General features: G+C 42.3%; 1 protein-coding gene across 3 annotated transcripts; it reads right to left on the bottom strand.

Annotated features, from left to right (window-relative positions):
- Nucleotides 1-266: 266 nt before the first annotated feature.
- On the bottom strand, nucleotides 267-21978 carry ZNF410 (zinc finger protein 410). Of its 3 annotated transcripts, XM_030452102.1 has the most exons (11): nucleotides 21622-21978; nucleotides 20741-20859; nucleotides 17328-17522; nucleotides 8179-8314; nucleotides 7652-7885; nucleotides 7161-7352; nucleotides 6171-6330; nucleotides 5171-5352; nucleotides 2628-2717; nucleotides 1480-1605; nucleotides 267-930 (listed from the first exon to the last, which is right to left on the bottom strand). In XM_030452102.1, the coding sequence occupies exons 3-11, from the start codon at nucleotides 17358-17360 to the stop codon at nucleotides 746-748; spliced, it is 1338 nt and encodes a 445-aa protein (XP_030307962.1). In that variant the 5' UTR covers nucleotides 17361-17522; nucleotides 20741-20859; nucleotides 21622-21978; the 3' UTR covers nucleotides 267-745. The 3 variants fall into 3 exon arrangements, with proteins under 3 accessions (XP_030307962.1, XP_030307961.1, XP_030307959.1); XM_030452101.1 differs by lacking the exons at nucleotides 20741-20859; nucleotides 21622-21978 and adding an exon at nucleotides 18704-18775; XM_030452099.1 differs by lacking the exons at nucleotides 20741-20859; nucleotides 21622-21978 and adding an exon at nucleotides 18187-18470.
- Between the last annotated feature and the right edge of the window lies 1 nt (nucleotide 21979).

Raw genomic sequence — 21979 nt, 5'->3', positions numbered from 1 at the left:
TGAGATGGTACCTGATTCCCAGGTACCTAATGGAGCTTCTGCAAGAACCTCCAAGTTACACCTTTAATGACAGCCACACTGCCTTTACATTAAGCTAGGGAGGAACCTAAACTCAAAGCTTCCTCTTCACACAGAAGCCACTATAGGTTCACAGTGTCTTAGCAAAACCCTACATTCTTAGTTATGCTTGTTTTGAACCAAGTGTAACAAAAATTCAAAACATCTACATGGTAAAATCATTTAAAGAGATAGACATAGCAAACAAATTTTGACAGGAGAAGAACACAGCAAATATAATTAAATGATACCAAGTATTACATTTATTTCAGATAGTAAGTCAGCTCCTGACAGTGAGATGTATTAGAATATAGTCTCTGAAGGTTAAGGATGGAAGGAAGGCCTGTTCCTCAAGATACTGCATGTTTGCAAAGTGCCTAGCACAATGAGGTCCTGGTCCTTCACTGGGGCTCCTAGGTGCTCCAGCAAAACAAATGCATTAGGCTTTAGGAGGATGGACTGCATAAGCAGTTTTGAAATGGCGTTCCACAACATGGGCTAAATGACACCTAAGCAGCAGACTTCACCTTTTAAGCTCTGCAAGAGAAAAACTTGGTCCGCCAGTCTTCTCCAGCTCCGGTTTATGATTCATTCTCCATCTACCCACCCGCTCTGTGCGCAGTAAAAGCAACGTTCGCTCATCCCACTGCAACATGGTGAGCCTCTAGGAGGAACGATTGATCCCACATCAGTCACCACATATAAGAGGGCGGAAGAAAGAGCAGCTGGTCTCACCCTCCTCTACTCCAATAATAGATTCGGTGTCTGGCAAGTGCAGAGACTCAACACCAAGGCTGGGCTGAGAGTTCATGGAGATGAGATTCTTACCATGCACTGCAGATTCTTCTAGCAAACTGCTGCCCATCAGTGATTCTTGTGAAATAAAAAAAAAGGGTGAAACAAAATTCACATGGTGTTCTGATACTGCAGTATATGACACAATCCTGGCCTTCCTCCAAGTCACATAGATTTCTTTTCTAGATATCTACTTTATCCATTCCTACTCTTTGGTCATCTGGTGCTCCAATGAATGGCAGCTCCTCTGTTTGTTGTTCTGATCTCATGCAGGTTTGGCTTTCTCTTTAAATAATTCACATTGCATAAAAAAACCACACTGCTTACAACACAAATACATAACAAAGGGCACAAACTCCATGCAAAAAAAAAGATACCATATTCGTGTTAATTTTGAAAACAATAAACCTATCTGTCCCTTTACCACAGTAGAGAAATACACCTTTGTCTTTTAGCCTAGAAAAAGAGACATCGAGCAACCCATCCTTATCTCCAAGAGAAATAGTCTTCTATTCCTTACCAACTTCTGGTCTCACACGTTCAGGACAAACATCTTCCCTTCTCTTTGACCATCTATTAATTCTTTCCCACATTTCTGCTCTGCAGAGCATCCTCTCCCTTCCTTACCTGGCTGTTCTCGCTCTCTGCTGCCAGCTGTTCCAATTCGGGCATGGTGTTTCCTCATATGCACATTTCTGCTGCCACTCTGGGAAAACGTCTTCCCACAAATTTGGCACTGATGGGGTTTCACTCCTTAGAGTAGAAGAGGGAAAAACATCCCAAGAATTATCAAACTGGGGATAAAGGCCTCATTAACCAAGAAACCAATAGTAAGTACCACTTTTGAAATGGCTGTTGACACCACTGGTGTTAATTGAATTAATCAGTGAAAAAAGAAATGAGAAATATTACTGTTTCCTGGAGAGCAATAAGCTTCCAGAATAGAAGAGTTTTAGGTAACAGTGTTGCCAGCTGTTAGAAAACTCAAGTCTGACGAGTAACATAAAATCTTCCAAGTCTGATTTATGAGAGGGAACAAGTTATTTGAATTCTGTATTTGATGTCCCATACCTAGAATAAAATGACCAAAAGCAAGGAAGCAGAGGCAAGGAAGCTATCTCCTGCCGACATACAACCTGCAGCATTTGTTTTACATTACTGAGTAAAGACTGATGGTGACTTGTCAGTGTGAAAGAATTTCCATTTTATGGAGCAGACCATTGTTTTCACAATAGAAGTATGCTGTCCATACACATGACCTCACTAGCATGGAAGCCAAGGAGACAGGAAAGAAAGTGTGGAGAACTCGGGCAATCCCAAAAGTTATGACCCTAATGCAGTACCCTTCCCCAAGCCATATTCATCGTGTGCTAATGGTATTTAAGACAGTTTGATCAAAACAGAAGGCTTTGAAACACTTGTGAAATGCATCTAATGCTTTTTCCAATTACACGTATTTGTATTAAAAAACAAAATCCTACATATGCATGAGAGATTTTGTATTTTAATGGCTTTGATTAATATATAGAGGTGCTAGATTCTCTCTTAAATAAGAAAATGGCAGCTATGAAATATCCTCATGAGATTTTAGAAATTTTTTATTAGCTTTTTAAATGTAATTTGAATTTAAAAACATAAATTGAATACCCAGAAACAGCACACGCACCTCAAATGAAGTTGTGAAATGTTATGGCCTGTAGAAACCAGGGTCTTTTTTCTGAAACAAACCAAGTAAGTCATAAAAACCATAAAGAATGTCAGGCGAAGACTCTTACCTGAGTGCACAACCAAATGTTTCCGAAGGCTGGAGTATTCAGCAAAGGAGCGACCACATCCCTGTGCCTCACACAGAAAGGGTTTTTCACCTACAAGGGAAAAGTAAGTTCTTATATTTTGGGTTCACAACTTGCTCTGTTAGTCCAAGTCTCTGAGAACAGCCTGGAAATCTCTCCCCCTACATTATTCCTACGTTATTCCTTTTGGCCTTGCATGTAACAAAGTTCAATGGAAATTACACATATGCTCCCTAAGGCTTTCAAAGCATTCTCCTCATCAGTTTTCAGGAGGAAACACTGACATTCTACACATTCTCTCTGAAATACACGTAGATCATCATTCACTGAAAACAAAGCAGTGGTTCACCACTTCTAAATAGATCTTCCAAGTATATAAATACCAAAAGAGTAATATAAAAATTCCTGGACTACGATATATCTTCTATATCTAGTTCTTAACAAGCAGTTCTCTGGTCTACACACTCCCAGAACCCTGTTCTTCTGCATCTCAGTGTCAAAAATTCCATTAACTGTATTTCCCTTCATATCAGATTCTACACTTTATTTCAGATCAGGCTGAACTTGGCAAAATCCTCTGAGAGGTGTGTCAGTCATTTATATTTATGTGGGGAGGAACAGTAATTCAAGGCACAAGGTGTTCTCATAGGCAGAAATGTGTTATTTTTATATATCTCCACAGCTGGTTTTGTATTTGTCTAAATGATGATTAACTGGGAGGTGACTACACTAACACAATGCAATATAAATCATGTTCTAAACACCCTCTAAATAAAGCCTTAAATTAGACTAGAGGTAACTTTTGGCTGCAACATTCCAAAAAAGAACTCAACATACCATGTTTAACACTAATATTTCAAGTCTTTGACTAGACTCCTGTATCACAGTAACAGCAAGTCCACAAGAGATTAAGCAAGGTATTTTAGCTATTTTACTGTCTAACATACATAGTTCTTTCAATGTGAACTTGTTTTAAAGCTCCTTCTGCTGTGATTTTGCCTTTAGAAGTCTTCTCCCAACAGTTAATTTCTCAGCTTCCTATCTGCTACGACATTCAACAGATCTGAGCAGAAGGATCAACATAGCATGTTCTGATTGGTGATTGCTGAAATCTGAAATATGCAGCAGATTCTCAAACACTCATTTGTACCTCCTGGGTTGTTATAAATATTTAAAACTTGGAAAGAAGGAGAAAAACTACCACTGACAAAAATAACAGTACACAGTTCCATCTACAAGAAACCCTAGATCTCTTTGCACCTGCAGTTTTATAACACCTTTTGTCTGATCAAACTCTTGATTGCACATTAACAAGCTGCAATTAACAAAGTCATTATTTATTTTCCAGAAGCTACTACTCTGTTGGTTGCAGAGCACTCACTCTATCATGGAGGACTGTGCATGTGTCAGATGGGCCTATTAAATTTATCTGTACCTTAGCTGGGAGCTTTAGATGCAAAATAAAACTGTAAAAACTATGGATGCTGTTGCTATACATTAAAAATTTTATTATTGATATATACAGTTTTTAGCTACATCCCAACAACTGTGCCCAACCATGTGTTCTAGCTAGGCTGCAAATTCTAAATATCAACCTTTTTCCATGTGTGCCTACAAGATACATACCATACAGTAGTGTTTAAGGCAGAAGGCATAAACAGTTGCTGGCAGTCCACATAATCTGTGATTTCATTTTACTAGAGAGGCCTCGTGCTCTCACAGTCTATGAGGATATTTTGAAATGTTAACCAGCTGCAATGCACTGCTGCCTTCCTAGGCCACCAGGGAATCTCTAACAATATTGTGAAAGGCTTCAACTGGGTAGTTTTTTTAAGTGGTATGATAAACCTGAAGCTTAAAAAAATAACCAAACAAACCCACAGGAATACTCACTATGAGCTTTGCTAACTATGAAGCTGCTGCTCATTGCCTTTTTTCACTAGACTTTGCTCCTCTATTTTTTCAACTCATCCCGCTGTATTCCTTGCTTCCCTAAATTTCCCAAATACAGTCACTCTAGAAGTAGCATAGCTAGTCACATCCAGACAGATGTCAGTATAGCTACAACTGTGGCCACCAGGACTCCACACAGGACTCCACACAGGCAAAGGATCTAAGCTATTGTGTCTTTTAGAAATATAACATAGCTTCTTTATAAAAACTATTACAGCAGTGGTGTTTACCAACTAGTCCCTTGGGAATAGTCTAGTTCTCAAAAAAACCCCAAACAAACAAAAAAAACCCCATACACCCCTGCCTACATCAAACAACTTGGGGGAAGGGAATCTTCAGAGCATGGGTCTGACCAAAGTACAGCATCATGAAGTATTGGAAAGGTGAAATTATATAGGATATAAAAAGGGGCTAAGCAGTTGAAACATTTGACCTATAAATCAATGTAAATTGATAGAAAAGGAACATTAATGAAAGGCATATATAAACAACACAATATCCTCAAAAGTTTAAGGGCAGAAGGGGAAGTGGTTTATTCCTAAAACCACAAATTGGTGAAGTCTAAAACATACCAGTGTGAATTCGTAGGTGGTTCTTTAGATTTCCAGCTGTTGTGAACTGCTTTCCACAGCCCAGCTCCGTGCACACAAAGGGTTTTTCACCATTGTGAGTTCTCATGTGCACCTTCAGCCTCTGCAAGACGTAGAAACTTTTTCCACAGCCTTCTGCTGGGCAGGTGAAAGAGCGGTCATTCCTGGAAATCAACAAAATAGCTGTTTCATTACCAGTTATTGCAATATATTTTTCATTAACACTTGACTTCTGCTTTCAATGGGATAAAACCCAGAAACATTTAAACCAAAATTAACTATATTGGAAAATGGAGACAGTTGCCTGAAGTCAGCGACTTAAGTCCTAAGGAGCTAATCTGGGTGGCTCACTGGAGGAATTTGTTGACTTAACCTCCTTTCATCATACTGCCTTTCCTATTCCCAACTTGGAATGATTTAGTAACACAGTGCAACTGATTACAAAGAAACATTGTGGAATTTCAGTCACTGGAGGATCAAAAATAACGGTATGTATATATGGAATGTGCAATTACTGCTGGCCTTGTCTCAGGGCAAGATGATGGGGTCATGCCTGTTGGAGTCCTTCCTAGTTTTTAAGCTTCTTATCTACAATTTACCTTAGAGACTGACATTATTTTAGCTAAAAAAATATTAGGGTTGATTGCTAAAACAAGCAACTTCGTTCAAGGAAATGCAAAAATACAATAGCATCCTGTAAGTTCTAATGTTCATTATACCACAGAAATGATAGTGATGCTCTTTACTGAAGACCAGCCAAAATACCAATAGACTAAACCAAACGCTAACAAGGACCTGCAAAAAATATTCTGAACCTGGTGAAAGTGTTTCAATATAGATTACCTAAAGCAACCAACAGGCCCAGCATTTCTAGGAGTAATACCAGATTTTCACAGCCTGTCAATGTCAAAAACTAACATTATCCTAATTACAGAGTACAGTTTTTTTAAGTCATTACACCACACAGCTTTATCCTACTCACCGATGTGTTTTCAGATGATATTTGAAGTGAGCTGGCCACACAAATGTCCGATCACAGCCCTCGACTGTGCACTTCAGCTTCCTTTCCACACGAGATAAATGAGGAATAGGGCTGGAGTCTTTCGGCTGCCCATCTCCTGAGCAAAGATGAACATTTTCACCTGGAATAAAATGCCCAACTAAATCTAAAAAAATACACAGATTACTATAACATGTCAAATTTAATAAATAAAATTAAGCATCATATACGATACAGGTCTGTAAAGCAGGCATGCTCCTGGCTACTAAATATTTACATGCTGGTGACTAACCTGTAACAGGTATCAGACACAAATTTGCAAATGTTACCAGACCCATAAACCGTGCCCAACAACCCATCTGTATCAGATCAGCTGCTACCAAATGAGGCTTATCAAAAGAAGAATAGAAACCAATGCATCAAAAATTGTAAAAATGGTCTCTATATCAATATCAACCAACCGATTTTAAGTATCAGCCAGGATAACTATTTTGAAAAACATCCTGGTTAAAAAATAGGTAATGCATTTGTCTGAATGATTTATTAAAATAGTGAAGTCACAAAGCATGTGACTAAATCCAATTATGTATTCTCCAGAAAGCTGATTTCCAAACCAGGTGGAGCTAAGAAGAAACTATAAATTATAGTATACATTAAAAATACACACTTGGAAATGAAAGTTAAAATACAAGCAGATGCAGTCAGAAAGAAGATATTCTTTACAGGTACCAGAGAACACATGGACCACAATGGAACTGCTGGCTCCACTACCATTCATTCCCCTAGAAAAACTGGGGAAAAACCCCTAGAATCCTATTGCAGAAAAAATACATTATTGTTCTGTATAATTCTCTGATGATTTGAAGATGTATCAGGATAGATTAAAAGCAAGAGAAACTGAAAGACAGAGGAAGAAACAAGCTGAAACTAGGAGCCTTATATATTTTGAGATAGAAGTAGGGGATATCCTACCATTATTGCTTGCTTTGGCATTCTTAGCGAGCTGAGCCCGAGTGGCAGCAATTAAACTGTCATGGGCCAATTCTTGCACTCTTAGGAACCATGGGGTACTGCTGTCTGTGCTATCATGAGAAAGGAAGTCATTCCCAGAATCTTCTGCTTCATCTTGAACAAATACCAAGTGCTCTGCTGGAGACCCCAGCCCTATAAAAGAAGACACCTTCATGAAACAGAATGATATTGTAACAGAGGGAAATTTCTTTGGCCTCCCAGAGTCTAGTGTCCATGGCATAGATATAATAGCTGCATGAAAAACAGTCTTCACTGACCTCTACATTGTAGGAAGCTACTGATGAATAAATGCTCCTGAAATACCCAGTAATGTCCAGCAAATGTCATGATCCTTCCCCTTCATAAGCAGCAGAGACAGAGTTGTACTCCTATCTCCTGCATTTTATTGTCTGAGACATATCCAGCCAGATGACAAACACAAGGAGACTTACCTGCTCTTGTTAGGTTGAGAAGAATAAAAGAAGTGCTGTCACTAGGCTGGAGGTCTTGCAATAAACTAGAAGTCTCTGGAGTTGACAGAAGTTCAGATGGTTTCTGTACATTCTGTGCTCTTGTTTCCTCTCCATCAGGGCCTACATTTACCTGGAGACTTCTCAAGACAACAGATGAAGAAACATCTTTGGAAGAATTAGTGTGACTTGGAGAGGTGAGATCTCTTTCATCATCTAGTGAAGAAAGCAAAACCACAGTAAATAAAAGTATAGATACACTAGAACTAAAACATACCTATAAGGTAATTTTTCTAGAAAATAATAGAACTAGATGGAGATTGGAAGAGAAAGGAATTATTCTAAAAAGTCAGGCTCCACTGTTATAAGAGGGAAGTTTTGGTCACCCTTGTGAACTTCCTCCTCCACCTCTGGAATGCCTTATCAGCAAGAGGCAGTGTGGCACCATGGTGGAGTAAAGACAGCTGTATGAAGGGCACACTCACAAAGATCTGCTGCATACATTTTACCTGGCAACATGAGTCTGTTGCATTCTGAGGTCTCAGTAACAGGAAGGAGAGAAAGACAGGTGATGTCTTTTGGTTCCGATTCCACCAGCCCTTGTTCCAGTGGAATAGAATTATTCTGAACAAACTGAACCAGCAGCTGAAAAAGATACACATGATTAGGTCAAGAGCAGCACCAACCATTTAAAAAGGTTCTAAACCCAGTTCACTTCCCACTACTCTCTTGTAGGAGACACTGAATACAAGCCTATATACACCAAAGTAAATGGAAGCTTTTCAATGTACATTACTGACAAAGAAGGACTCATTTGTGTTTGTTATAATTTCTTTAACATACAATAAACAGCTCTGTATCATTGCAGACTATTATGAAGGCTACTTAGGCTATACTACTTTTTAATTAACCTTTTACCAATATAAATTTTACCAATATATGCTTTGTTTTAAGCCACATATTCCTTTTTAATTTCTTTTACCACTTGATACTTTACTGCACTTTAAGCATGTAATGTAATTTAGTAAGCACGTTTTCCATGTTCAGCCTTTTGATACAGGATTTTTTAAAAATCATCAAGGAATTTTTTAAAATCACCATCTCTAAATACTTAACTGAAAGTTGTCTTTTTTAAAAAGAAAAGGCAAGCAAAATGCTAGATGTCTAACCAGCAGCTATTTTGAAGTAGGCAGACAATGAGCAGAGGAACAAGGCTGGGATGACATTGGAAGAACACAGCCTTAACCATCTAAATCAGCTACTGCTAAAGCCATCAAAGATGGACAGTTAAAGCCATTGTCCTTAGCATAAAACCCACCCACTAAGGGGATTCAACAGAAGAAATCCTCTCCAGGATACTATGCAAAATAAGGGGACTATTGCATAAAGAGGTACTGGACTTATACTGGAATGCTTTCCCTGGGGAGGACTTTGGCACTGAACAGGAGATCTGGGGGATTGTACAGGACTTATTAGGCATTATTGAAGAGAACAGCCAAAGGCAGGAAAATGAAGGGATTAAGGTGGATCAGAGCAGAACAAACACAGGAAAAGAAAGATGGGAAGGTAAAAGAGGCCCATTATATATATGCAGGAATTTTGCAGCCGAACCATTGCAGTCTGTCCTGTAAACTCCATTCCTATTTCCTGTGTGATCCTGCTCCCTAGGCTGTGTGCGTGTGACATGCTAGTGAACTCCAGGCCTAGATGGTAAGCAGGAAGAGAGGTGTGGGGACATATCCTGGCGACATCCATTAAGTTTTTCTCTAGGCAGCAGCCCTTGCAAACAGAATCAGACACTTGGTGCTTCCTGTGTTTTTGTGGGTAAAACTACAAATGTCCTGTCTGTGCTAATCTGTTTGGTGCCAGTCACAGCTACACGGTGTGTGTGTGTTTGCACCTATTTGAAAACTGTATGAAACCTCATTAGTGGATCTAACAGAATTAGGGAGCAGCCCCCATCCTGATGGAAGGAGGTGAGAAATGCCCGGGTGATTCAGTCCAGCAGATGGAGCTATCCTTAACATCAGCCAGCTCTGACAACGCAGAAATTACTTCTGGCTAATTGCTAAAAATCTTGAGTTATAAAAAAGGAACCTGACATTTGAAAAGGAACTGGAAGTCAGATAAATGCCTTTCCTCACCCCTGAAAGCCTTCTCATATTTAAAACCAAGTTCAGAGTAGTAAAGTATGTGCCTTGTTTATTCAAACTGTCCCTTTTGCAACATAACAAGCTTTTGTCAGACTATTGGATATAATGCGGGGCACTTCTTTACCTCCAAGGCACAGACACAGAAATTAGACTTTTTTTTCCAGTGCCACTTCAGTCCACAGAAAATATTCTGATTTAGCAAAGAAAGTGCTGCTGGGAGTTAGGAAATAACAGCCCAACTTTTGCAATGGACTGAACTTCTTCTGTGAACTCCACAAGCCTTTTTAACACAGTCTCAAGTCCCTCCCCCATATGGAATAAAACTTCTGAAGACCAGAAAGGCTGAAAGGGGTCAGCTGTAACAGACCCAAACATATACTCTACATCTCAGAGAAAATACTCCTCAAAAAACACATGTAGGAACTATTTGTTTGGCTATAAGTCCTGTCAAATAGACTTACTCCAACAGTCACGTATTCAAAATGTTTTGAAAAACACAGGCAAAACAACTTGAACTACAAGTCACTACTGCCTGTCTCTAGGAAACTCCATGACATAAAGATTCTACATTCCAGGGCCTAGAAATCATCTCTACGCAACAGACTTCCTTTATCTTTGGTATTCAGAAGGACACTGTACAAAATAGGGATTCAACAGCTAGTCCCCTGGTTGTGACTCATTTCAGCATGAATTCACACAGAGCCCAGCCGGGGTTATCTGTGCAGTGAGATGCAAAACAGAATAAAAAGCATGATATGTCCATGATATAACTGTGATAAAAACCCAACAGTCACTAATAACTTGGTACTTACTTTGTATGTTGTGACTGTAAGTATTTCATTTTCAGAACTACTGCCATCCAATTCCAAATTATTCCTGTAGCAGATACCAGTCTTTTGAGCCTCTTCTACATCAGGACAAAGTTCATTACACCAGAGAAACTGCAAAAAAACTTAGTAGTTTGAACTCTTAATTTCTCTGTGCTTACTTCCTCTCCTGAAAACACTGGAAATACCAATGCTTCCTCAAACAGTTTAACCTCAAAGAGTTACTAAAGCCTTAGATGCCTGAAGTGGTCTCACCTGGGGCCCTCACCCATACCCTTTTCCCAGGGACTCCATTTAAATCCCGGGGCTCCATTTAAGCTCAGCCCATGCCCCCTGGTCCCTTCCTGAGCTGTAGGTTTTTCTGTCCCAAGCCTTCGTTTCCCAGATGGACCTCAGACTTTCACTCCATCAACCCCATTTCGTGCTATTCCTGACTGGACTCTCTGGATAGACCCTGAATCTGGTTCATAACATTGCTCCATCCAGGGGTGTGTTTCCAGCACCCATCTCTGTCTGCTGTGCTCAGGTGTTGCAGGACAGTGCTCTGGTCAGGACACTGCCTGGGCTGGAATCACCCTTGGTTCCCAATTCACTGTCCCTTAGAAGCAGTCTGTCCTCAATGACAATCATGAAAAGTAAAAATTGAGTCTTGACATTCAGATGTCACATGAACTAGGCTGCAAACCAGACTGCAGTTTGAAACGGTACCATTTTTTCCTCTTAGATAAAAGATTATCCAGAGGCTCCAGTTAGAAGCGGAAACTCTTTTTATATTGTCAAAAAATTTATACAATTATACAATAAGAGACAGTTCCTCTACCAAGGCCATGTTCTAATTTAAGATTTAAAAATAGGAGAAAGAGGGGTAAAAAGAGAAAGGAGTTAGGAATAACAGCAAGGCAACCAGAAGAAGAAAGCTGGGACTAAAAAATTGTGACCAGCAAAATAGTTCTAAATTACCAGATTGTCTTCCATTTAAAAAAGCTGTTCATGATCCTTACTGCTGCCTACTTCAATATGAAACACTTCCTTTATGGCCTCATCTATTTAAAATAACAGAAAGCCTTAGATAAAACTTCCCTCCTACAACAGGAAATCTTTGCTTCAAACCCTTCACTTTCACACAGCAACATTAAGCCATTAGGGAAAAGCAAAATGCAGCAGCCACAAACAGACGCTCAAAAGAAAAGAGATCCTTTTAATTTTCTTTGTAAAGTAATAACAAGCTAGTACAGAGAATTAAAAGGGGCAAAAGAAGCAGATGTAAACAAAAGGACATGAATCATGCTTGTTGTTAAAAACTGGAATAAAATTCCCCAGCCCTTCCCATAAACTAAAGTAATCCAATCAGCAGCTCTACATCAAATAATTCAGAGAAAATAAAATTTTTCATGTGACAGTTGTATCTTAACAGCCAAGTACTTTCAGAAATGTTTCTTCCTGTTCAAAATCACCTTTGTGAAAACTACAGCAACTGGAAAATGGGGGAAAAAAAAAACTAATAGCAAAATCCATATGCTGCCTTCTTAAGTTTCTATTGATTTGGTTTTACAGATGAAAGCAAGGAAATTATAAGGGCATCTGGTAACTGGGTATTCAGCATAAATACAGATTAGATGCAGGAGAGATGATAAATTCAATGCACAGATACACAAACTCTCACAAACTGCAGATATGGAAGAGTAAGAGACCAGGACTCCTGCGGCACTGATGGATGGGCCATTACAGGAACAACCTGAGTGTGACCTTCAAGAAAGTCAGCCAGAAAGTTCCTAAGAGATAGGAACAATATTATCATGGGTTACCAGCACACACGGGCAAGAGCAAACTTCTTATGGAATATGGGGGAAACTCTGTGACTGAGTAAAACTTAGTATATAATGTCTTAAGGAGAGGCTGAGGGAATGAAAAAAACTTACAGATGTTCAGGGGAAGAATTAAAAGTGGGGAGAAAGAAGGATCAAAGTGGATAGAACAACCATGAGGAACAGGAAGGGGTGGGGGATAATATGGGTGACCACATTAGGAGGCTGTAGGTCAGTAACTGCTCTGCCTTGTTACTGTCATCCACACCACCCCACCCCATTCTTAAATGCAGTTTGCTCCTAAATAGATTCCAAGTAAGTTCATCTCATTAACTTCAAGTTGAACTACTTTGTGAACAGTTTGGGAGCCCAAGAGCCTGTCCAGATGCTGGATTAAAAAGCCTAGGGCCTGGCCACAGATACTGGAAGGACTCAAGGTTTGTCAGAGACTTGACAAATCCATGCCTGAGCACGCATGTCAGCTGAGAGAAGGCACGTGTGTGATATGCCAGCAAATTTCAAGCCCAATTACCTGATGAGTAGGAACAGAATTAGGCCATTTGTGGTCTTCCTGTTCCATGCGAATGCCATTTGTGTATGCCTGTAAAAGGTACAGTTCTGCTATGTGTTAGTGTTTACAGATGTAAACAGAAGCATATTTGCAGTCTCACTTCTGCTTCCACCAGGGAACAATCCAGTGATGTGTCCCCTAAAGGAACAGGAGAAAAGGAATCTCCTGGATGCTACAGCTAACCAGGTCTCATAAACACAGAACAGCTGGCATCTCAAACAGGATCCAGATGGGGTCTAAGTTTTCCTGAGATGGTGACTATAATAATCCCCTTGGAAGGATGGGACTAATTCTTCTACAAATATGGTCAAAGTACTAGAACTTGAAATCAAGAAGATACAACATCTAGGGGTACCTGAAAAGATACAGTTAAAGAAACTAAATGTTCAGAATAGAACACAAAAAGAATGATAAGAGATGTAAAGTGGCTTTACACTATAGCCAAGATATTCCTTGGTATTTGAAACAAATTTTAATATCGATTAATTGCAAAAGGACATCCTCAACTTAAGAGATTAAAATTTTATGGGCCAGTTGTGAGTTGTAAAGAGAGAATCTGTAAGCTCTGTAGGGACAAAATGAGCAGCATTTTTGCTGCATCTTGCTATGAAGAATTTTATTTTCAGCTCTGTCCCACCACCTTGAATTTTTCCTCCTTTAACTCCTTCTGTTGAAACATCACATAACTCTGAAAATCCTCTAAGCAATGTAGACAGTCTGTACTAAAAATGTAAAATATTTTATGGCTATTTGCATAAGCAAATAAATATCCCTGCTGTTCAACAAGAGATGGTACAGTTAATGAGATCTCATAACCACCTAAGACCTGGCATCCCAAACCAGGGTCTATCACTACAAGAATCACAGAATGCTTCTGATACTGGTAAGGCTGGCAGTGCCCCTCAACAAAGAGGGGAGAAAAATAAATTTTAAAAAATCTGTTTAAAGAACTGTGAGCCTCTAAGATCCTAAAAATGGCACAAAACACTACAGAAACAGATGAAAATATGACCATCTGGGACGGATCCGGCTGAAGCTTCTGTCCTCCAACAATCCCTTTTCATTGATGATTTAAAAGCCAAGAAGTCCCAGACAGCTGCTTTTTTTGAGGTGGAGGTGGCTGGGAAAGAGGCAGGGGTGTGGAAAAAGGAAGGGTGAGGGGAAGGGATGGGGAGGGAGGGGGACGTGTTTGCTGTTGTGTTGTTTCAGTGTTAACATTCTGAAGTATTCTCCCCCGGGACAGCTGAGAGCTAGACTCGACTCCCAGACCAGCAGGAACCATGTTTTAAATCGATACTGGTCCTATTCTAAATTTAACCAGAGAACCACTGAAAAAATAGAGGTCAAAAGAACATTTAGCAGAGGCGGGGGTGGGGAGGAGGAGGGGCTGCAGCTTAAGGGCATGGGGAGCCGAAGGCTCCTGGGCAAAAAAATAGGATACCCTCCTCCCACACAGCCTCTGGGGGATTAACTGATTCACGAGTCTCTCCTTGCGAGGTGCTGATGAGAGAGAGGCTAAAATATTTCCTTCCACCCCCTTTTTAATAGCCAATTCAATTCATAGCCCAAAGCTGCAGTACACTTGATTGTGCAAGAGCTACACACACACCCACCCCAACAGCAAAAAGCACCATCCAGTCAGTGAATCAGTGTGATGGAGGTGGCTGACTCCCTGAAGGCTTAAAGCATGCAAAATGCAGATCTTATCAGTTCCCTGAGGAATGCCGGTAATACAGCTTTGGGGGCAGGGAGTCCAGAAGAGCAAGCAGATCCATCTGTCCATACAAAATGTCTCCAAGTAGCCTTGTAACTACCTGAGAAAGGAAGATTCACCTCTACTCCAGTATGAAACATTCATTGACACATTAGCAGCTTCTTTAGGGACAAAACCATCAGCAAAGAGGCTTATGAAATCCATTCATACTGCTTTGATTAATGTTTTCTAGATATGTTACATAAATACAACTAAATCTTCTTCAATACCTTTCTCCAATGGTTGGGGATATAACAAACATCTGTGGCTGTAAGAATTACAGTACTGTGGCTCACCAGTGATAAAAAAGTCAGCTGCCTTTTGGGAAAGGTGTAAAAAGGGTATTTACCAGTTACACATGAGAGTAGAAAACAATACCACTCAGCTTTCACAATCAGAACCAGAAAGAGGGTGTGTATATGTTTGGTAATCCACAATGCAAATTAATCCAAACTTGTAGCATAAAATATCCACAATCATGATTGAGGAATGTAGTTTAGAAAACAGCATCTGTGGAAAGAATGCCCTCTGCAACCACCATAGCTTTCATACATCAGGCCTGTTCCTTCTGAGAATGGCCTGCTCTGGTCTGGGCTTGATGGGAAGGAAATGCAACTCTGCTATGGGGAAATAAGACTATTATGTAAACACGGTTAATTAACAAATACCTTAATTCAAGCCATAAAGTAGACAAGACCCACTTACAGATCCTATTTGAGGAACAGGGGAACAAACGTTCCAACCATCCCGGTCTTTGGCTGTCAGAAATAATCTATGGGAATACACCCACTCACAGACTGAAGTAACAAAATCCACCACTGAGAACTGGGAGAAAATTTGATGGCAGTCATATCAACCACAAGGCAAGAGAAAGGAACTCCTCACAGCCTCTCAGGGCTACTATGAATTTGCAGCTACTTATCCTAAATAGTATGATTGGAAGGACTTTGGCTGCTCCCTTAAGAAACAAATACCTTGCCACCTGTGCTATGACAAATCACCAGCATATCTTCACAATTCTACTTTGAATACCAGTTTAAGACACTTGCTGTACTGCATATGGACCAAAAAAGACTAGAAACAGAAGACTCAATAAAACAATTCTATTTACACCTTTGAACTTCACCAAATGGTACTTAATAGCAGGACTAAATCCTCTGCTCAAGGACCTTAGCCTTCTGAAGAGGTAAAACTGAGAACCAGAAAAACAAGGACACAAAGGGATACAATCCTCTGCACTTTTAAGTGAGGGAATGCACAGGCACCTGGCTAATGGCAATGCAGCCTGAAGGGCATTCCTTCTAAAAGACAAAGGCAAGAAACAAGAGCACACTGATACACTTGTGTTGAATGTAACAAACTACAGACACTTGTACCTAAAAAATTACAGACCCGTGTAACAAAGACCAGAACTCCTAAGACACTTTTGTAACTGGTGAGAAAACAAAATTGTCTTATCTGAAAGGAGTTCATTGGAAAGACCAAACTTGCCACCTGATGTAATAGTGACTGCAGGTAAAACTTATGCAGAATTTAGGGGGTGGATCAAAGGAGGAACCAAGATGGGTAAGTGGAGAACCTACAGTGGGTAGGGGGAAAGACAAGACTCCAATTGCACGTTAGCTGACTGCTGGTCAGTATACTGCCATGTCTGATCACTGCAGACACTTCTCTCTACTTACTAAATATATTCCTAAATACTCTTCCCACAAGTAAGTGTCCTGAAAGTGAACTTCTCATCCACTAATGTGTGAGGAGGAGGCAGCCACAGCCTGGAAAAAAAACAAGATTCCATCCAGAAATTGGATAAACACCCCTGGAGCTGGTCACAGATGCCAAAAGGGCTTTAGGCCTGGGAAAGACCAGAGACATCTATGAATGAATGAATTTGTGTATGAGAACCATGCATGAGAGCTGAGTGACGACTGTACACACAATTTCACTAATAATCTTCAGTTTTGTTCACACTGTTTGTGTTTACCTCCTAAAAGTACTTTACCTGTGTACGTGCTAATCTGCATGTGGCAAACTGTGTGCACGTGTACATCATCACGATTCATGCTCAGCCATGCTACAGGCTGAACCTGGGAATGGTCCAGCAGCCTCACACCAAGCAACCACGGTCCCCTGGGGGCCACTGCCTGCCAACTGCTTAATGGAAACATGAGTACTTTAAAAAGCAGAACCAGCTGCTCCTAGTACAATATCCAGACTCCCCAAAACCAAGTAAAATCAATTTGGTTTGAGGGAAAGAAGTAGTCAATACAGTAATTTATTTTATTCTTGTAACAGAAAGAACATTATAATAGTGAAAAAAATAATGTAACCTGAGAACAGACAAGAGTACTGGCTGACACTTGAAAGGCAGAGGAAAACACTGCAATATTCTTTAATCTTTTACCATTTAAAAAAAGTGTAGAAGCATTAGAAGATACCACTAGAAGCACTCTGAGAATTCATATGTAAACAGCAAAGGAAACACATTCAGCTTTTTCTAAGTGCTGCCCATAAGCGTTCCTGGGAACCAAACCCAGTTCATAATTGCTCACCTCAGGTTTGGATTCTAACTCATCCGATAACATTGATTCAAGTGTCCGATTCCTGCAGCTGTCCTCAGCAAGGCACAGATATCTTTTTATTTCAAAGAGAACAACACTTCCTCTTTATTCTCATAGTTTCTTAAGTGTAAGACAGTGTGTGGGGCCTTCTGCAAGCAGCTGTGTTGCACAAATATTCAATATCACCTAAAATAACAAAAAAGAAGATATAAACAAACCGGAACCAAACAAAAAAAACCAAAAAAAAAAAAATATCAGAGCAAAACAAAAAGAAGCAAACTGATATTGCACAAAACTGTAAAATACACTTGGAAGTACTGGGAAAACTCATTTACACAGATTCCTGCATTTCTGTTGTCATTGAGTCAGCACAATAGCATTCTAACACAGCACAATAATTTTTCAAAGATTATTTAGCAAGTTGGGTTTTCTTTTTTGTTTTTTCAACTGCGTTTTCAATGGAAAAATCACATAGAGCATGAAAGTAAAAAGAAAGCTGAATTCCCAGCCTGCAAAACAGTGGAATTATTAAAACTGTTGATGAAAGGCAAACATGTAACAGACTGTCAGGAAACTTCTCTTTTCCCAATCTGTTAGGGTGTTACATTTCTGATAGAAGTAGTATTTTAATGAACACAGGTAGATTCTTCTTTGGGCTACCAAGGAAAGTCAGAACAAGTTTATATCTAATTTTGCCTACAGGGTAAGCACTCAAGACACTAGCAATGGGAGAAAAAAAGCAAAGTATGTACAGTTCCTTCTCTCCTTTCCATCAAGATTACCGATCTACTAAGTACCTTAAAAAAAGTGAAAATACCGAGTCAGCTAAAAAGAGACCCTAAAAGGCTACCTCTGAAACGCAAGCAGTGTGGCACAAGATACTCCGTGCAGGATTCTCGCCTCCTGCCGTGAAGGGACGAGGTAATAAACCCCGTGGGAGCAGAGTAAACTCAGACCAACGCACTCAAGCCAGGACTAGGGAACATTCCCGCTTATTCACTCGCTGGCCCCAGGGGCCAAGGGCCAGAGCTCGGGGCCTGGCTGCCCACCCCTCAGCAGGGAGGGCACAGGGGGCAGCGCAGCGGACACCGGCCAGAGCCCTGTGTGGGGGTAGAAAGGAAGACCCCGGCGCCACAGGGCAGGAGGAGCGCCAAGGCCTGGCTGGGGCCGCGCCCCTCCCCCGCGGGGCAGGTGCGCCGCTGCCCCCCTCCTACCCCAGGGGCCGCTCCGTAGCTCTGAGAGGCGGCCCCGGCGGTGGGGAAGGGGGACCGAGCCGCCCATCCCCGCTGCCCGAGGCTCCCAGTCCCGTAGAGGGCGGAGAGTCCCAGAGCAGCACCCTGACCCCCGCCTCCCCCCGCCCGCCTTACCGGCATCTCAGCCGCCCGGATGTGACGGGTTCCCCAACCGGAAATGCCAAAGGCTCGGGGAGTGGGGCGGGGGAGGTGCGGCTCCTTCCTCTCTATGGTGAGCGCCAGCAGGAACGCCGCTTCCGCCCGCCCCGGCCATCGCCGGAGCTCAGCGGCGGCTGCGCGAGGCTGTGTCCCTGTCCCCACCCCCAGGGCAGCACCGGGTGCCCGTGACCGGCAGCGCCGCCGCCTTCGGGACCCTGTGGCTGGGCCGGTGCTCGGCTCCTGCCCTGCTGGGGCACGGCCTCCTTGAGGAGCCTTCGCGGGGATGAGCGTCGTCCTTTTGCTCCGGAGAGTGTTTAACAGACAAGTTGTACGTTCAGCTGCTGAACTTCTCCCTTCCTCAGCATAAGTCACCCCAGGAGACACCTTACTTCAGTGTCACAGCACGAGGGGAAGCACGGGTTTTCTGCTAGAACTTAGACTCTGTTTCTGCTTTGCTCTGGCTTGGTGTGTCTGTCCTTGCAGTTGGTGATGGAGATGTGCAGCAGGCACAGCAGCTCCCCAAGGACAGGCACCAAGTCAGCAGCTCCACAGACAGACGTGCCTTAGCAATGTGCCTAAACCCAAGAAGGTTTGTCGGAGTAATTAAAAAAGCTTGTACTCTGTTCATCAGCATTATCTTGCTATCCATAGGTTAGCAGGACAGAACTGCTGAACCAGTGACCTTCAGGTCCAGTAAAATTTAACTTGGTTACTGCTACTGCATAGCTTTGGAGCCATATCTGATTCCCAGCTCCCGTATCAGAACAGCTGCTTGCGGCCTGGTGCAGCTGAGCAATGGGAATCCCAGCAACATGAAAGGAACCCAGCAAGAGCTGCTGAGGCTGGCAAAGACAGGTTCCCCAGGGATCTTGGGGCGCACTGCCCGTTCTGATCCACAGTATGGACAAGGAACCCGTGGTCACTTCCCAGGAAATGACTGTCATTTGCTGCCTGTGAACTGTTTTGGAATGGTTTTCTGTTATCAGCCCCTCTAAGATGTACAGTATGCAGCTCCGCCCTTCTGCCTTTCAGCACTGTAAAAAATTCAATTTACAACTTAAGGATTCGTGGTCACTCCCCTCAGCTTTGAATGTTCAGCAAACAGTTTCATGGAGTGCTGTCATACTGACAGCCCAGTGCTTCAGCAAAAAGAACACCGACCAGCTGCCTGCTGGAGCCACCAGCAACGCCCTGAATTCTGCCAAGCAAGTTGGATTCATGTCTTTTTCCAGGGTATCATCCCATTGACTTGCAGTCCCTGCATTAGTACTAACAAAAGTGCTGAAGCACACTTCTGATATCCAAGGCAGGGAAAGCTGATTCAGCACCCAGAATCAGCGGCCTCAGAGATGTGGCTGCCTCTGTGCCACACTGGCCATGCAGATGGATTGAACTGGGGAACCTCACTAACTGGGGCATTTATCACATCAGGTCACCTGTCCGTAGCTGTGATGATGACCTGAAGCTTTAGACAGACCTATTTATTCACTCAAACCTACAAAACTGAAGGAAATAGCTCCCAAGATTAATTTTTTTTAACAAAGCCCTGATAAACTGGAACGGACTACATGATATTCACATGTGATGTTCACAGTAAAAGATAATTTCACTGTGTTTATTATGACAGACACAATCAATCCCAGTGTACCACATTTGCTGATCCAATACAACCCAACAAAGGCAACCAGAAATGCAAAACTACTCATTCCATAAACCATTTTTTCTTTATGCCACTTTGGTAATCCCAGGGCACTGAATCGTAAAGCTTGATTCTGCTACATGAAGATACTTAGTAATCTTGGAAGCTGCTCCTTTGACTCATCATCAGCCCAACAATGTGGAATTGTTGAGTAGGTATTAGAATATGGAGACGTGTAGGCACATAAATTACTTTCATTTGCATCCTTCTAGGCTGGATGAGTTTGGCTGCTTCAGAGCTTGCATCCTGACTGCCTGGGGAATTCTGGTCTAACCTGAGAAGGGAATCTCCAGCGGGAGTAACACAGCACTTACCTGAGTTGTTTATGCAGGTCCAAATCACATGCTCAGGTGTGTGAAGCAGCACTGGTCCCTGGTGGGAATTTCCTACAGTCTATTTCTCAACAACACCTGCCCCTCTGGGATCCTTCTCCCTAATCAAGGAGAAATAGAAAACAAAGACACATTTCCCCCATGACCAAAATCAAGAGAAGATAAATGACTGTTTTTTTTCAGTCCTACTATGAGAATGGGAAAATGGCTACTTATGGAGTAAAGGAACAGGAGTGTTTTAGATCTGGTTGTTGATAATTATAATGTTGATAATGTCTGTTTATAATGGGACCCTGTTCTAAATGCAAAGAGGAGCCTAGGCTTCATTTCTCCTAGCATGTCTTTTGTTCTTTCACGTGTACTTTTAGCACACTCAGATATGACATTGTTCTGTAAACTTACATGATTACATAAGGTACAGGCATTTCTCAATTTTATTTCGATAAGGTTTTTAAAATTGTACAATTTACATGTACAATTGAAAATAACTTCGCTTTGATGCTCAGCTTTTGCAGCATCAGTACCTAACAGATTTGTAAACTATCTCACAAATCTGCGTGCACAGGACAAGCTGGTCCCACACCCATGGCTGGCGTTAGCATGGGTATTACAAAGCACACGAGTTTTAAGAAACTGAGAGAACTAAGGTTTGGAGCATTTCCTCATGCATCCCCTCGGGCTCGCATCCTGTTCCGTCACAAGCCGGACCTCCGACGCGCTTCGCCTTTCCTGCGCAGTCAGCGCATTTCGCGGAGCAGCAGCTGGAATGCTGCTGAGGTGATTCCGCTGGCCCAAAGGCCTACGTGCGGCCAAATGCCGCCTCCCCCAAGCCGCCGCGGTCGGCAGCGCCCAGCAATTCTCACAGAGACCGGCGGCGGGGCCCGCAGGGAAGGAGTCTCTGGAGCCTGGCCCCGGTGCCGGCCTCCCGCCGCACTGCGTTAGAGCGGAGGAGCCGCTGGTGGCGAGGAGCGGAAGGGCCGCGCTACCGGGCCGCTGGGCCCCCAGGCACTCCCGTCCCGCTCGCCGCGGAGCTGCGCTTCAGCCGGACGCTCCGGTCTCCTCCGCGGGGCCGTGGCGAAAGCATACGGCCCCTCTACCAAATGCCGAGAGCTCCCGGACTCCTCGACGGGACGGGGCAATGTGGCGGCGCCCGCGCCGGTCCGGCAGGGAAGGGTTAAGGGCCCATCTCCCCTGGCGGCGGCGGTTGGGCTGCCCCGCCTC

This window comes from Calypte anna, chromosome 5A, assembly GCF_003957555.1.
Source record: "Calypte anna isolate BGI_N300 chromosome 5A, bCalAnn1_v1.p, whole genome shotgun sequence".
NCBI classification, from domain to species: Eukaryota; Metazoa; Chordata; class Aves; order Apodiformes; family Trochilidae; genus Calypte; species Calypte anna.
The sequence above is the reverse complement of the archived record's forward strand: the minus strand, read 5'-3'. Positions and strand labels throughout refer to the sequence as shown.

Excerpts from the sequence above, each read along its gene's own strand:
- ZNF410 (XM_030452102.1), bottom strand. The coding sequence starts at position 17,360 with ATGTTATCGGATGAGTTAGAATCCAAACCTGAG. Across the intron at positions 7,886-8,178 it reads CAACAGACTCATGTTGCCAG|ATGATGAAAGAGATCTCACC; the intron begins GTAAAATGTATG and ends TTTCTTCACTAG. Across the intron at positions 5,353-6,170 it reads TATCATCTGAAAACACATCG|GAATGACCGCTCTTTCACCT; the intron begins GTGAGTAGGATA and ends GTTGATTTCCAG.